This window comes from Canis lupus, chromosome 1 (genome assembly GCF_011100685.1).
Source record: "Canis lupus familiaris isolate Mischka breed German Shepherd chromosome 1, alternate assembly UU_Cfam_GSD_1.0, whole genome shotgun sequence".
NCBI lineage: Eukaryota > Metazoa > Chordata > Mammalia > Carnivora > Canidae > Canis > Canis lupus.
Window position 1 is genome coordinate 121,297,598 of NC_049222.1, and position 14,685 is coordinate 121,312,282.

The 14,685-nt window shown below is 56.4% G+C and overlaps 1 protein-coding gene across 4 annotated transcripts in view; it reads left to right on the forward strand.

Moving 5' to 3' along the window:
- Nucleotides 1-14,685, forward strand: part of TSHZ3 (teashirt zinc finger homeobox 3) — an 85,658-nt gene that overhangs the window by 60,627 nt on the left and 10,346 nt on the right. For 3 of the 4 annotated variants that reach the window (XR_005354813.1, XR_005354814.1, XR_005354815.1), the window contains exon 2: nucleotides 13,514-14,198. Coding sequence is in view for 1 of the 4 variants with exons in the window: in XM_038529517.1 (XP_038385445.1) it covers nucleotides 5,284-8,489 (3,206 nt within the window). In the remaining 3 variants the exon portion in view is untranslated. Of the gene's footprint in view, nucleotides 1-5,283; nucleotides 10,251-13,513; nucleotides 14,199-14,685 lie in introns of those variants that run through there. The other variant, XM_038529517.1, reaches the window with a different exon arrangement.

Here is a 14,685-nt window from a genome sequence, read left to right on the forward strand (position 1 = left end):
GTGGACCGGGTCACATGCACCGGGTGGGAAGTGGTTCACATGCACATGCGCGCCAGGCACGCCCACTGGTTGCCCTCCCTGCCGCTCGGGGGCTGCTGGGCCGTGGGAGCCTGCGGGGAGCCCTGGGAATTTCGAGGGCCTGTTTCGCAGGGACACGTGGCTCTCCCGAGTCCCCTTCCGCTCTGCGTCCGTGAAATTGTCCCGTTCGTTCACCTGCCTAGATACGCTCTTGGCCTTGAGGTCGGCCAGACGGCCTGTCCTGGTGCTGCGACGCGGGGAGGCAGCAGGGTGTCCCCAAGGTGGCCGCGGCACATCTTGAGCGGCTCGCCTCAGGGAGAGAAACTTCTTCGCTGAGGCCCTTGGGGGGGGATGAGCCAGGAGGCCCCGTGTGTTTGAGCCTTCGCAGCTGTGGGTCTGGTTTGGACGGGAGCCCCCCGCCCCCCGCCCCCCGACCGGGTCCAGCTGCCTCCCCACACGAGTCCGCCGGAGTCTCAGGTCCGTTTGTTGGGGGGACAAGAGCCCCGAGGATGACGCCCTCCCGGAGAGCGGCGTTTGGGTGTGCGCACCACCGCTGCAGGGCTTCCCCCCCTCTTCCCAGGGGTGCGGGCTGTCGTCCTGTCTGGCCCAGGGACGTGTCCCCGGGCGGAGGACTCATGCGCAGAGAGAGCCGGTCTGGGAAGGATTTGGGATCAGACCCCAGCACATTGCCTTGCTCTGGGCCTGGCGGGGGTCTGGGTCTGGGTCCACGCAGATGCTCAGGTCACTCATCCATCCATCCGTTGGCTGCACAGATGCGTGTTGGGGGGTTCCATGTGGCGGCCGCAGGCTTGTCTTAGGCGCTGGGGGTACGGGCGCTGGCCACACGAAGCCGTCCCCATCCTGAAACGTCTGGCTCCAAGCAGGTGATTCCAGTGCTGGTCCTTGTCCCAGGAAGGGAGAGGGCACCCAGGGCACCCAGGGCACTAGGGGCGCCGAGCCCCCGGACATCGCCCCTCAGGGTGTGAGCGTTGGATGGCTTCTTTGCAGGGGGCACATGGGATGGGGCTGGGGCAGGGGGCTCCCTGATGGGGGGGCGGTGGCTGCGCTGGGACCAGGAGCAGGGGTGCGTGCTGCCAAGAGGGACCTCCAACTCCTCGGCTTCCACGGGAGACGGGGCCCCTGAGGCTCACCCGGTCCCTGCAGGGCCGTGACGACGTAGAACAGAGGCCCTGCCTTGGAGGGTCCAGAGGGGTCATACCCCAGGTTAGGGGCAGCGAGGGGCTCACCCAGCCAGTCGCCAGGCACCCCGAGGCTGTGCTGAGTCGCGGTCCGGCCAGGCCCCAGGGAGGGGAGGTCTGCCGCTCACCCAGCCCCCCGACGTCCCACTGTGCCCTGTGACTGACTGCAGCCCCCGTCCCCCAGAGCCTGACCCGCTGTCCGGGACCTCGTCCCTCTAGCCCAACAGGGGATCCTGCTCCTTGGTCCAGGGAGGCAAAGGACTAACCGGTGCCTCGGCAGAGTGTTCACGAGGAGCCCGTGCTCGGGGGAGGGAGTGCGTGTGCCTCAGTTTACCCCTTTCTCAGGAAAGCCATAAAGTGGGGAACGAGACAGAGGGCGACCCGACTGGTCCAGTGCCCTGTGTCGCACAGAGCAGGGCCTAGGCCTGGAAGAAGGATGTGCCCCCTGCTCGGCATCTGGCGGGGGGGGGTGGGGGGCGTGGGCGTCCTCAGCCCCTTCCCTCCACCCCATGTGCTGCGCCCAGGGCTCCTTCCCACCTCCCTCCCCTTGGTTCAGGGTTGAGTGACAAGGGTGGCCCGATGCCCTGGGGGGCCCACCTGTGGTGGGAGGGAGCACCTTTGACCGCGGAGGGGGCACCGACGGGACGACACGCAGACGCGCGAGGCTCCGCCTAGGGGGACAGTCCTCACCGCGGGGCCTGGAAAGGACGCCGAGGTCCGAGCGGACGGCGAGGTCCCTGTCCCCGTGGTGTGCGGCAAGGCCCGGGGTGGCTGCAGGGGTGTGTGTGTGGGGGAAAAGCCACGTCTCCTCCCCGGGACCCGGCGCCTCTCGGCTCCGAATGATCACTTTCCTCGGAGCAGGTTCTGTTCCCACCAGGAGGTTGGCCCTACTTTCCTTTCAGTATTAATTTCCTCTTCAGTCACCGGACTGGCGGCGGCGTTCCGAGCGGATGGGGGGATTTGCAAAGTGTGTTGGAGGGCGTCGGGGGCCCACGCACGCAGGCGGGGAGCCGGTCGGCTGGGTGAGGTGCTGCCCTGCGCCGAGCCTCCCGGGGCGCCCCACGCTCCTGGGCAGCAGGTGGACGGCACGGCCACCGGATGTCCCCACCCCGGCGGGCGGCCTGCACGCCGCAGCGGGCTCTTGCATGTGTGCCGCTGGCCCAGCTGCTCTGGCTGCCCGGCGTCCCCCCAGAGCTGCTTCCGCTGGGCCATTTCTGGGGATCGCTGCCTGTTGCAGACTTGATTCCCTGGGAGCCGTAGTGGGAGCAAAGCGCCCAGAGCGTGGGTCCATGCTGCAGGCTGTGGCTCAGACGGTCACCTCAGGGGACACGGGCTCTAGGTCTGCCCCTGTCCACGGGGCCAGGCCTTTCCTCCTTGTCAGCTGTAGGGACGGAGGCCGGGGGCTTTCCTCCTCCCTTCTATGAATGGAGGCCCTCAGGTGGAAGGAAGCATTATGCACCTGGGCACCCGGGGCGTCTGTGCGGGCGGCGGCCTGTGTCTGTGCCCCGCGCACCCAGCTCCAGCTCCCCTCCGAGGGGAATGCACACCCGCCCCGGACGCTCTGACCTGCTCGTGCTGTGTGTCCCTGGCTCCGGCGACCGGCCGACCGCGTGTGCCCAGGCCCCAGAGGGTTCTCGTGATGCAGGACTTCCTTTTTTAAATAGTGTTAAAAGATTTTGTTTATTTATTTGAGAGAAAGATGGGGAGAGAGAGAGAAGAGCAAGCACGACTGGGGGGTGGAGAGGGGGAGAAGGAGAGGGAGCAGCAGGGAGCCCCAAGCGGGACTTGATCCCAGGACCTCAGGATCGTACCTGAGCCGAAGGCAGGCATTTGACCAACTGAGCACTCCCCACCCCCACCTCCGGCCCTCTTAGGGATGCAAGACTTTCATGCTAAAACCAGGACACTTCCGGGCAAACCGTGACTCTTGGACAGTCTACACCCCTGGCTGCCCTCCCTCCAGCCCTGCCGGCCCTGCTGGGATTTGGGAACCACGTTCCAGGATGCGCCGCAGGCCGAGGAAGGCTGAGGTCGGGCGAGACGGAGATCCTCTTTCTTTCTTCTCCTCTTACTCCTTTTCCATCCGAGGCATCCGCCTTCCCGTGGCCGACAGAGGAGCCTCCCGCGGCCCTCACGGCGTGTTCGCCTGGCCGGACGGAAAGAGCTTGTTTGCCGTCTCTATGTGTCCTTGCAAAATGCGTGGCCTCAGACGTGAGGTCCACCCCGGGACCTCCTGGGCCGTCCGTCAAGGGCGTTCTGTGGCTCGGACACCAGGCCCTCGCTGGGCTGCTGGAGGCCCATACGTGTGTGTGTGGCCGGAGCACCGTGCCGTGCTCGCTCCGCTGACCTCAGTGTTGGGGTGTCCCTGTTGTCTCCGCCTAGGATTCCTGGCGCTCAAAGTGGGGATTTAGGAGTGAAATGCAACCACACTTGACCAGCCTGAAGAGCAAGGGGTGGAGATACCTTGTGTGTCTTTCAGGACGTCTTCTTTTCCTTGAGTCATTTCACTGCCTCTTAGTGTGTGTGTGTGTCCTGATGTCAAATTGACGGGAGGCAAAACTTTAAAATTCTGGAAGTACATTCCACAAACAAAGCTCCCTCTTCCTTCCTGAGAGTTTGGGGTATTGCTTTGTTCGAGTCCACGAAGCGTTAGCACTGCAGCACCCTGGGCCGTGCCACGCACCGCACCCCCGGCCTCCTGACGCAGGCATGTTGAGGAGCTGGCTGGAGACCGTCCCCCCCCTCTTGTGCTGCTCACCACAAGGCCTTGGGCCAGGCCGGGTTGTTGACGAGACCAGCCCAACCGGGCATAGTCTGGTGAGGAACACCCTGAGTCCCTGGGTGCAAAGAAATGAAAAAAATAATAATAATAAAAAAAATAATGATAACAAAAGCTATTCCCTTCACACGAGCGTGGTCCTGGGTTTGCGTCTCCGGATGTGCCTGTCCTAGAACCCACGGCGCCCGGCCCTGCCCTCCACCCCGCCCCCCACCCAGGACGGGCACACTGGGTTTATATTCCCAGTTACATTGCTTTCCAGAAAGACAAGATCCCTGTTGGATGCCCATGAAGCTTATGCTGAGTAAATATTGACAAAGTAGTCTAAAGAGCAAACACTTTGACATTTGTAAGGTCCACTGGAAGGTCTTGTATATATTTATACAGCAGGAATGAGCACCGCATACCAATTTTCCTGAACTTGTTCTGACATAATTCTGCATGGAGAGTGTGTGTGCAGGTGGCTGAGAGGGCAGCTGAATATACACACGGAGGACGGGGCCAGGGCTGGGTCAGGGTCTTCTCTCCCATCTGGAACAGACCCGGAAAACTTACTGTGAGCTTTTACGAGACCTGCTCTTCCAGGAGGAAGAAAAAAGAAACAGAAAAAGAAAAAAGAACGAAAGAAACCCCCACAAAACCTTGTTTTTTTTTTTTTCTAATTTATTGCAATTGATGTACTTTCTCCTTACTTCGTAAAAATTTTATTGATGTTTTCGTACTTTATGTTTATTAAAGATTGAGCCTCAAAAAATGTAATGAGTAAAAAATGCTTGCTTAATTTAAATTGTGAATCTGTCTGTTAAGAAATGCATTAGGGGTAGGAGAAGCATAAGACATATTAATTGACAGACAGGAACTGCTGTCTCTGAGGTTGATACAAGTAATTTATTACTTTAGAAATGAATGCCACCTCCAGAATGTGCTTCATTAATTTCAAATTTAGTTTTAATTTCAAGCTGTTGCCCCTTGAGAAGAATAAGGTGGCAAATTATGTTTGAAGAGCAGATTTTTTTTTTTTTTTTTTTGCTCCAAAGAAACACCACATTTTAACTATTTAATTTTACAAATACACGTGCCCGTCTACTTTGCGGCGTTTTCCCTGCGAGTCGAGAAGAGAATGTTCTAGGTGGGCTCGGCACTTAACTAACGCTCTTTTTTCTTTCTTTCTTTCTTTCTTTTTTTTTTTTTTTCTTTTCTCTTCCTTTTGCTTCCCCCTCCCGGTCGCTCCCTTCCCCGCCCGCCCCGCCACCTCGACACCTGCCCGCACGACACCCGCCCCGGCAGCCTACGTGTCCGATGAGCTAAAGGCCGCCGCCCTGGTAGAGGAAGACCTGGACCCCGAGGAGAGCGTGGCAGATGGGGAGCCGTCGGCCAAGTACATGTGCCCCGACAAGGAGCTCGCCAAGGCCTGCCCCAGCTACCAGAACTCCCCGGCGGCCGAGTTCTCCAGCCACGAGATGGACAGCGAGTCGCACATCAGCGAGACCAGCGACCGCATGGCCGACTTCGAGAGCGGCTCCATCAAGAACGAGGAGGAGGCCAAGGAGGCGGCCGCGCCCCTGGAGGACACGACCGTGTCGGACAGCCTGGAGCAGATGAAGGCCGTGTACAACAACTTCCTGTCCAACTCCTACTGGTCCAACCTGCACCTCAACCTGCACCAGCCTTCGTCCGACAAGAACAACGGCAGCAGCAGCAGCAGCAGCAGCAGCAGCAGCAGCTGCGGCAGCGGCAGCTTCGACTGGCACCAGAGCGCCATGGCCAAGACGCTGCAGCACGTGTCGCAGAGCCGCGCGCTGCCCGAGCCCAGCCTCTTCAGCACGGTGCAGCTGTACCGCCAGAGCAGCAAGCTCTACGGCTCCATCTTCACGGGCGCCAGCAAGTTCCGCTGCAAGGACTGCAGCGCCGCCTACGACACGCTGGTGGAGCTGACCGTGCACATGAACGAGACGGGCCACTACCGCGACGACAACCACGAGACGGACAACAACAACCCCAAGCGCTGGTCCAAGCCCCGCAAGCGCTCGCTGCTGGAGATGGAGGGCAAGGAGGACGCCCAGAAGGTGTTGAAGTGCATGTACTGCGGCCACTCGTTCGAGTCCCTCCAGGACCTGAGCGTCCACATGATCAAAACGAAACACTACCAAAAAGTGCCTCTGAAGGAGCCCGTCACCCCCGTCGCAGCCAAAATCATCCCCGCCGCCCGGAAGAAAGCGTCGCTGGAGCTGGAGCTGCCCAGCTCCCCGGATTCCACGGGCGGGACCCCCAAGGCCGCGATGGCGGACGCCAACGACATGCTTCAGAAGAACTCCAACCCCTACATCACGCCAAATAACCGCTACGGCCACCAGAACGGGGCCAGCTACGCGTGGCACTTCGAAGCCCGCAAGTCGCAGATCCTGAAGTGCATGGAGTGCGGCAGCTCCCACGACACCCTGCAGGAGCTCACGGCCCACATGATGGTCACCGGCCACTTCATCAAGGTCACGAACTCGGCCATGAAGAAGGGCAAGCCCATCATGGAGACGCCCGTCACGCCCACCATCACCACCCTGCTGGACGAGAAGGTGCAGTCCGTGCCGCTGGCCGCCACCACCTTCACGTCGCCCGCCAACACCCCCGCGAGCGTCTCCCCGAAGCTGAGCGTGGAGGTCAAGAAGGAGGTCGACAAGGAGAAGGCGGCCCCCGACGACAAGCCCAAGGAGAAGGAGAAGCCCTGCGAGGAAGAGGAGAAGTACGACATCTCTTCCAAGTACCACTATTTGACTGAGAACGACCTGGAGGAGAGCCCCAAGGGCGGGCTGGATATCCTGAAATCCCTGGAAAACACGGTGACGTCGGCCATCAACAAGGCCCAGAACGGCACCCCGAGCTGGGGGGGCTACCCCAGCATCCACGCCGCCTACCAGCTGCCCAACATGATGAAGCTGTCCCTGGGCTCGTCGGGGAAGAGCGCGCCCCTGAAACCCATGTTCGGCACCAGCGAGATCGTGTCGCCCACGAAGAGCCAGACCCTGGTCTCCCCGCCCAGCAGCCAGACCTCGCCCATGCCCAAGACCAACTTCCACGCCATGGAGGAGCTGGTGAAGAAGGTCACGGAGAAAGTCGCCAAAGTGGAGGAGAAGCTGAAGGAGCCGGAGGGCAAGCTGTCCCCGCCCAAGCGGGCCACCCCGTCCCCGTGCGGCAGCGAGGCCAGCGAGCCCATCAAGATGGAGGCGACGGGCGACGGGGGCTTCAAAAGCCAGGAGGGCAGCCCCAGCCCGCCGCGGGACGCGTGCAAGGAGGGGAGCCCCGCGGCCGAGCCGGCGGAGAACGGCAAGGAGCCGGTGAAGCCCACGAGCAGCGGCCTGAGCAGCAGCACGGCCATCATCACCGACCACCCGCCCGAGCAGCCCTTCGTGAACCCCCTGAGCGCCCTCCAGTCGGTCATGAACATTCACCTGGGCAAGGCCGCCAAGCCCTCCCTGCCGGCCCTCGACCCCATGAGCATGCTTTTCAAGATGAGCAACAGCCTGGCCGAGAAGGCGGCCGTGGCCACCCCGCCGCCCCTGCAGTCCAAGAAGGCGGACCACCTCGACCGCTATTTCTACCACGTCAGCAACGACCAGCCCATAGACTTGACGAAAGGGAAGAGTGACAAGGGCTGCTCTCTGGGTTCAGTGCTTTTGTCACCCACGTCCACATCCCCGGCAACCTCCTCATCCACGGTGACAACGGCAAAGACATCTGCCGTCGTATCATTCATGTCAAACTCGCCGCTCCGCGAGAATGCCTTGTCAGATATATCCGATATGCTGAAGAACTTGACAGAGAGCCACACGTCAAAGTCCTCCACTCCTTCCAGCATCTCCGAGAAGTCTGACATTGACGGGGCCACGCTGGAGGAGGCCGAGGAGGCGACGCCCGCGCAGAAGAGGAAGGGCCGCCAGTCAAACTGGAACCCCCAGCACCTGCTGATCCTGCAGGCCCAGTTCGCCGCCAGCCTGCGGCAGACCTCCGAGGGGAAGTACATCATGTCAGACCTGAGCCCCCAGGAGCGCATGCACATCTCCAGGTTCACCGGGCTCTCCATGACCACCATCAGCCACTGGCTGGCCAACGTGAAATACCAGCTTCGAAGGACAGGTGGAACGAAGTTCCTCAAAAACCTGGACACTGGCCACCCCGTGTTCTTTTGTAACGACTGTGCGTCACAAATCAGGACTCCTTCCACGTACATCGGTCACCTCGAGTCCCACCTGGGCTTCCGGCTCCGGGACTTGTCCAAACTGTCCACGGAACAGCTTAATAATCAAATAGCACAAACCAAGTCACCCTCAGAAAAGTTGGTGACGTCCTCCCCCGAGGAGGACCTGGGGACCTCCTACCAGTGCAAACTTTGCAATCGGACCTTTGCGAGCAAGCACGCCGTTAAACTTCACCTTAGCAAAACACACGGGAAGTCCCCAGAAGACCACCTCCTGTATGTGTCGGAGTTAGAGAAGCAGTAGCATTTGCTTTCGGTGGAAGTGACTGGAATTTGCTTTGAGGGAAAACTGTTGCAGGCACCTTAGGGCCCCTCTGTCTTGTTCTTGGCACATGTTCTTATTTTAACTGCAGAGAATCACTCTGGGCTGGACCGTTTTGTATAACTGTACAGTGTTTAATAGAGGTGCATAATCAGCTGTTGTTACTGGTAAACTATGAAGGTTAAAACGCAGTGGTAAGTGTTTGGAACTTTGTGTAAATGGGATTTAGTTGTGAGCATCCCCTCGATGCTTCAAGCTGCATGCATTAACAGACAGTTTAATTAAGCATTTATAACGAAACCGGGCACACTTTTTCCACGCGGCTCGAGTGTGCTGGCATTTCTCACCCTTTCATCTTTAGCCCTCTGAGTACTTTGAAGCACTTTTGCATTAATTTGGTTAAAAAATAAAATAAAATAATAATAATGTATGAAGCTCTGTTTTTTAAACTCCTTACCAGCTTAGTTATAATTAATAATATGAACCTCCATTTATGCAGGTCTGCAGGGGTATAACACGCCTTGAAATTTAAAAGAATATTATTTTCACATTGAAACATAGATGTATATATTGTATAGATTTCAGACTCTCTTATGAAAAATGTGATTGTGGTTTAAATGACCTTTTTTCCTGCATTTATAGCAACAGTGTTTTATGTACCTGCTATGCTCCGGGCATAAGCCGTGCCTATGTATAGTGTATATTTCTTTTTTTTTTTTTTAATTTCTTTCTTTCTTTTTTTTTTTTTTCTTAAGGTCTATGGATTTTGTTGTTGTTGTTTTTTTTTACATGCAAACATTGTAAATTATACAGAAGATACCACAGATAGCATTTATAAAGTATACAGAAACATTATCTGAAAGCAAAGTATGATTGTTTGTTTTGCTATACAGTACATCTATATCGATAGAGGTTCATGTTTAAATTATACATATTTATTAGCATCATATTATCGTTTGTTTTGACCAGTCTGAATACATGAGGCCAGGAAGTGACATCCATGGCGGGCATCAGAACTATTTTGCACATGATTTTTAAAGGTATTTATTAGAAATCAAAGAACGCTCGAAAGCAACTCAGTGCTCAAAGGGTTAAGTCTATTTGAAAAGAAAAGAGGAGAAGAAGAGAAAAATAAAAAAATTAAAAAATCAAAAAAAAAAAAAAGAGCAACAGCCACAAAAAAGAAGTTGTACTGTATCTCCTAAGCATTGATAAAGCCTTTAAAATGTTTGTACTGTAATACTTTGCTTAAAAGTCACGAGGCATTCTGTGATACGACCTCTTTCACTTATTTATACGCCCTCTCGGTTGTTATTCCATATTGTAGGATGCCTTTTTATTTCGATTGGTAACTTTCTGTTTTGTTCTTCCTAATTATTCTCCCAAGATCCCACACTGCAGCTTTATCTTTAGGCTTATGAAAGGTAACCCGTGGTTACCGGCTCTCCAAGTGATTTTGTTCCTCTCCATTTTTGGCAGTTAATTTGCAGAAGTAAATGACAGCTGACACCATATGAGAACCTATGTATAAAATATTGGCATGTAAGCTGCACAGACACTGTAACACACTCTGTGCCCTGTTTTGTTGTTGACAATGAACCACCATTATGTGACTCTTCATATAACCCTTTTTTCTACGGCAGCATTAAAATCGTCTTTTTTGCTATAATTTTGTGTTGCGTTCACCATTATGTCTGAAATGTGCTACGACTCACGAGCACATTAAAATTAAATTGTATGCGATCTGTTTATGACTGAGTTGGTTGCTGTGCCTGCCAGGTGCTGGCAGTCGGAAGCTGCCCGTAAATCAGGGGAGTTTTAGTGAACTTTGGCGTTTGGAGAGCGGGGAGCCGTGTCTCCCTCTCTCTCTCTCTCTCTCTCTCTCTCTCTCTCTCTGTGTGTCTCAGAGGCTGCGTGGACAGAATTTTCCCTGAGAAGAAAACGTCAAAGGGAGGGAGGCATCCGCGTGAGGTTGGAGGAGGCGATGTTAGAAGCCACCGGGGGCCGAGCGGCAGGTGCCACCTGGTGACCCGCGTGGGGTGGGGGAGGTCTGGTCTCCCTTCTGGACGTGTGTGCGCGTGCGTGCGCGCGGAGTCAGGGCCCGAGCCCTGCAGGAGGCAGGTCCGCGGAGAGAGGCCTTCAGAAGACCCGGCCCAGGGCGGTGCCTTGCTGCCGATTAGGGCTTTTCACGTAGCAGACAGCAGAGCCACGCAGGGTCGGTGGACTCGGGCGTCCGGAGCTCCCTGCTGAGGCCACCCCGGAGGACGAGGTGCGGGGTGGCCGTGGGGAGGGGGGTGGCGCCTGAACCCGCACACGGGAGGGGTGGGGAGAGCATTTATATGATAATCACAAGCTTTTATTAGCCCTGGCAAATCATGCCAACAAAACGCCGGGAACATCATGTAAAATTGTAAAATACCTTTATTACTACATTCAGACGACTCTCGCAGTTATGCAGGATCGGAGCTCCTAACCTAGAATTATACAAATGAGAGATGTATTACATCCGTGTAATACATAAAACACCTCAACTTGGGGAAGAGGGAAAAAAAAAAAAAAAAGAAGAAAGAAACTCTTTTATTAAAAATTTAAATTAAACCCTTTCAGAGATGTTCGGCAACACGCCCACGTCCCTTCCCCATCGTCCCCACCCCTTTTGTCAAGACAAGTCCCAGATTCCTGTCTGCTGCGCTTTCTCTCCGCAATCCACGTCTCTCCGGGGCTTGAGGGAGAACCTCGCTGGGGTTGCGGACGGGCCTTGCCACCGTGGGAGTGCCCTGCACCTGCTCAGCCCCAACGGGGCTCTGTCCCCGGGCGGGGAGCACTGGGCTTTCCCTTGCGGGGGACGGGCCTGTGCCGCCCCCCGGTTCTCCTCGGCCCGGGTCCCTCTCCGAGTGGTCGTGTGCCCCGCGGGCCTGGACCTGGAGGAGTGCGGCACACGATGCGCTCCGCCCCGGGGGGCCGGCTCCCCCCTGGAACCGGGGCTCAGGGGACAGCACCCTCCCTCTTGTGCCTCCCGCATCTTCACATCCTGGAGCCCAGATTTCCACTCTTGAATTTTTCACAGGTTAAATATAGCATCGGTTTATTAGAATCCAAAGTCCTGCGTCTAACAGATTAAACTGACAACACTTCCATCACCACCGGGCCCATGTGGCTTGAAGGGAGATGGGATTTGTGCAAGGGAGGGTGCCCCCCTCCCCCCACCCCGACTTTACGGTTTGGGAGAAGAACCTGACACTCAGCCCATCGCGTCCTCACCCCACCTCAGGATTATCTTCAGGACTTCCCACTCGGGGCGTAGGAGTGAGGGCTTAGAGCCAAGGTGGGTACCAGGTGATGGCGCCCGTTTGGCACCGGGGGTTTGGCGCCAGCAAAGGGGCGCCCCGGGGAACGGGGCCCAGAAATTAGTGCCACCTCGGGAGGAGATGTAGTCAACTGGGAAGTCGAGGGCCCTCATCCCGAATTCAAATCGAGTTTGACGTAGTGACGGTGCCCCAGACCGTGCATCCCGGGAGGAGGCTGAGAGGGGCTGGTCAGGGCCTCACCCTGCTTGCCACCGTAGGGCCATTTACTCCGGAGGTCACCGAGCCCTGTGCTGGCTGGAGAGCGGGCCGTGGCCCACAAGAGCCTCCCATTGCCAGCCCAGCAGGACCCTGATTGTCTGGAGGCAAAGCGGGCGGATCTCGAGCGGGTATTCCCAAGCCCCCGTACTTGCGCCCCGCTTCTCCCGCGGTTGGCGCTGGTGGAGGATGCGAGTATGGGAAGGGACGGGGCCTCCCGGGCAGGGCTTTAAAGGGCCCTGCGAGGAGGAGGAGGAGGGACGGTGCCAAGTGAGGGAGGTTTTAATCACAGGTGTGTGGGTGACCCCGACCTCACCCCGCCCAAGCCCGGGCTCGTCGCAGCCCCACTGTATATCTTCCAGCCATCACATTTACACAGTATCTTAAAATAACATTTGTGATAAATGTGCAATTTAACTAATTTATGGTGCTATGATGTGCTCAGGGCTACATGCAAGATGAAAATCTTAAATGGAGCTTGAACAGCTCACTTCACAACAAGAAATCAATATGCCACATCTTAGCTATTCGCCGCAGTCAACATTTAGCAAAAATATCAGTGATGTATCTTTAAGTTTTAGGCAGCAAGAATTCTATAATTAACCAAAATCGTACATAGTTAGAGAGGGTTGGTTATGATGAGGACCCAGATCTCCCTGGCATCTCCGTTCTATTTTCATTCTGCAAAAGGAAAAAAAAAAAAAAAATATATATATATATATATATATATTGATAGCCACCAGAGAGCCGCTTCTCCCCAGGGTGCTGTGTGCTTAGGTGGACGTGTGAGCCTCCCCAGCAGAATGCAGGGCTGTGTGGTCTCTGCCAACCGGGAGGGAGTCCTCTTCTCAAGTTCAGACCGCTCCGGCCAGGTGGGCTTCGGGGGCCCCAACCCCTGACCAGCACCCGCCCGCGCCGCAGGCCTGGTGAGCCAATAAGACAGAAGAGAGAAGAGGCCCCGGTAACCTATTCGCAGTGCTGGGGAGCGCTGAGAAGGAGACAGGAGCCCATGGGAAGCAAGGCTGCCTTTTGCAAATCCGGTGTGAAAACTTGTTGTCTCCAGAGATTTCTAAGTCGTCGAATGGGAAGGAGACAAAAAAAAAAAAAAAGAAAAAAGAAAATTTAAATGATTTTATTTTTTTTCCTCAAATTCATCTGTGAAGTTGTCTCGGAATTGGAGGATTGCAACGGCATGTTGTCCTGTGGACGATGTAGCACAAGAACAACGTGCTTCGTTTTATAGGGAAGCCGACGTGAAGATGAAAACACGCAAACCCCAGCGCCTCTCTTTAATGATAGATGCCTTAACCTTAAAATAATAGCTATTATCCTTTTAGCTAATGGAGAGAATTACCATTCTTGCTCTGCCAAAGATAGTTATTCTTTTGGTAATAGAAACACTAACCTTTTTTTTTTTTTTTTTTTTTTGTTTTCCCTCCCCAGGGATTTATCAGTAGGCACGTGTCATCTTTGGCGAAGGGAAACTGAAAACGCATCTCCCGTGGGACCCCGGTGCCCGTCGCCACCTCTCGGCCCTGCGGCTGACCCCGGGGGACACGGAGAGGGAAGTCGTGCCCGTGAGCCCGCCCGGTTCCAGGGTGCGCTGGCCTCCGCAAGCCATGCCGTCGGGAGCTTCGGGAACAATCCGGGGAAGGCCTCGGCTCCGTGTCTCGGCACACGGCCCCTGGGGAAGGAAAACTCCCTCTGGCAAACCCCACCTTCCTTCCCGTGTGTGGCGTGGCGGCAGCTGAGGGCCCCCAGGGTCAGGCCCAGAGTCTGCTTCGCGGGGACCTGCTGGCTGTCCTCCCGCTCCGCGTCTCCGAGCCCTAGGGGACAGGCCATTGCTGGACTCCCGGGCACCGTTGTCTCCCCTCCCCAAGGATTTGCCAGGAGGCCACCCCCAGGAGGATCTTAAAGGCAAGCAAACCCGGTGCTGGGTGGGCTTTGGCAGCTCCTCGGGCATCCAGGACCACCTTTGATCTGGGACCTCGCTCCCGGTGGCCCCGGGCACCACAACGGATTTGGCAAAATTGCTGCTCGGTGGCCTGACCGTCAGCCCACGATGTCTGGACAGTCCCGGACAGAGCCGGTGACTCGCTCGGGCCGCGCCGTGAGACCTAAAGCAAAGGTAGCGGCTTCTTCATGCTCAGCATTCGGGGAGCGGGCGGGTGGTCAGTGCCCTTAACCTCCCCCCTCTCCCCGGGCTCCAAAGAGCCAGTGTGGTCAAAATCAAACCCCCGCGCGATGGAAGATCAGAGGCACCGCTTCTCCACCACCTTTGTGGAATGTCATGTGCTCGTATATTCTTAATAAATCATCCCTGATGATAATGATGATAAGCTAGGTGACCTCTTTCCGGGGATGAGCATCCACAATTAGCTCCACCCGGGAGTTAGGATGCGCTGTTATTTAACGTCTAACCCGTGCCGTTCGACGCAGAGGCCACGGCCACGTGGGACTACTCAGATTTAAGTGGAATGAAATGAAAGGCTTAGTTCCTCGGTCGTAGCGGCCACCCGTCCAGCCCTCGGTGGCCACCTAGGGCTAGCGGTCACGCCGCTGGGGCGGCACGGGTCCGGAACGTTCCGGGCGTCACGGAAAGTTGGTTTGGACGG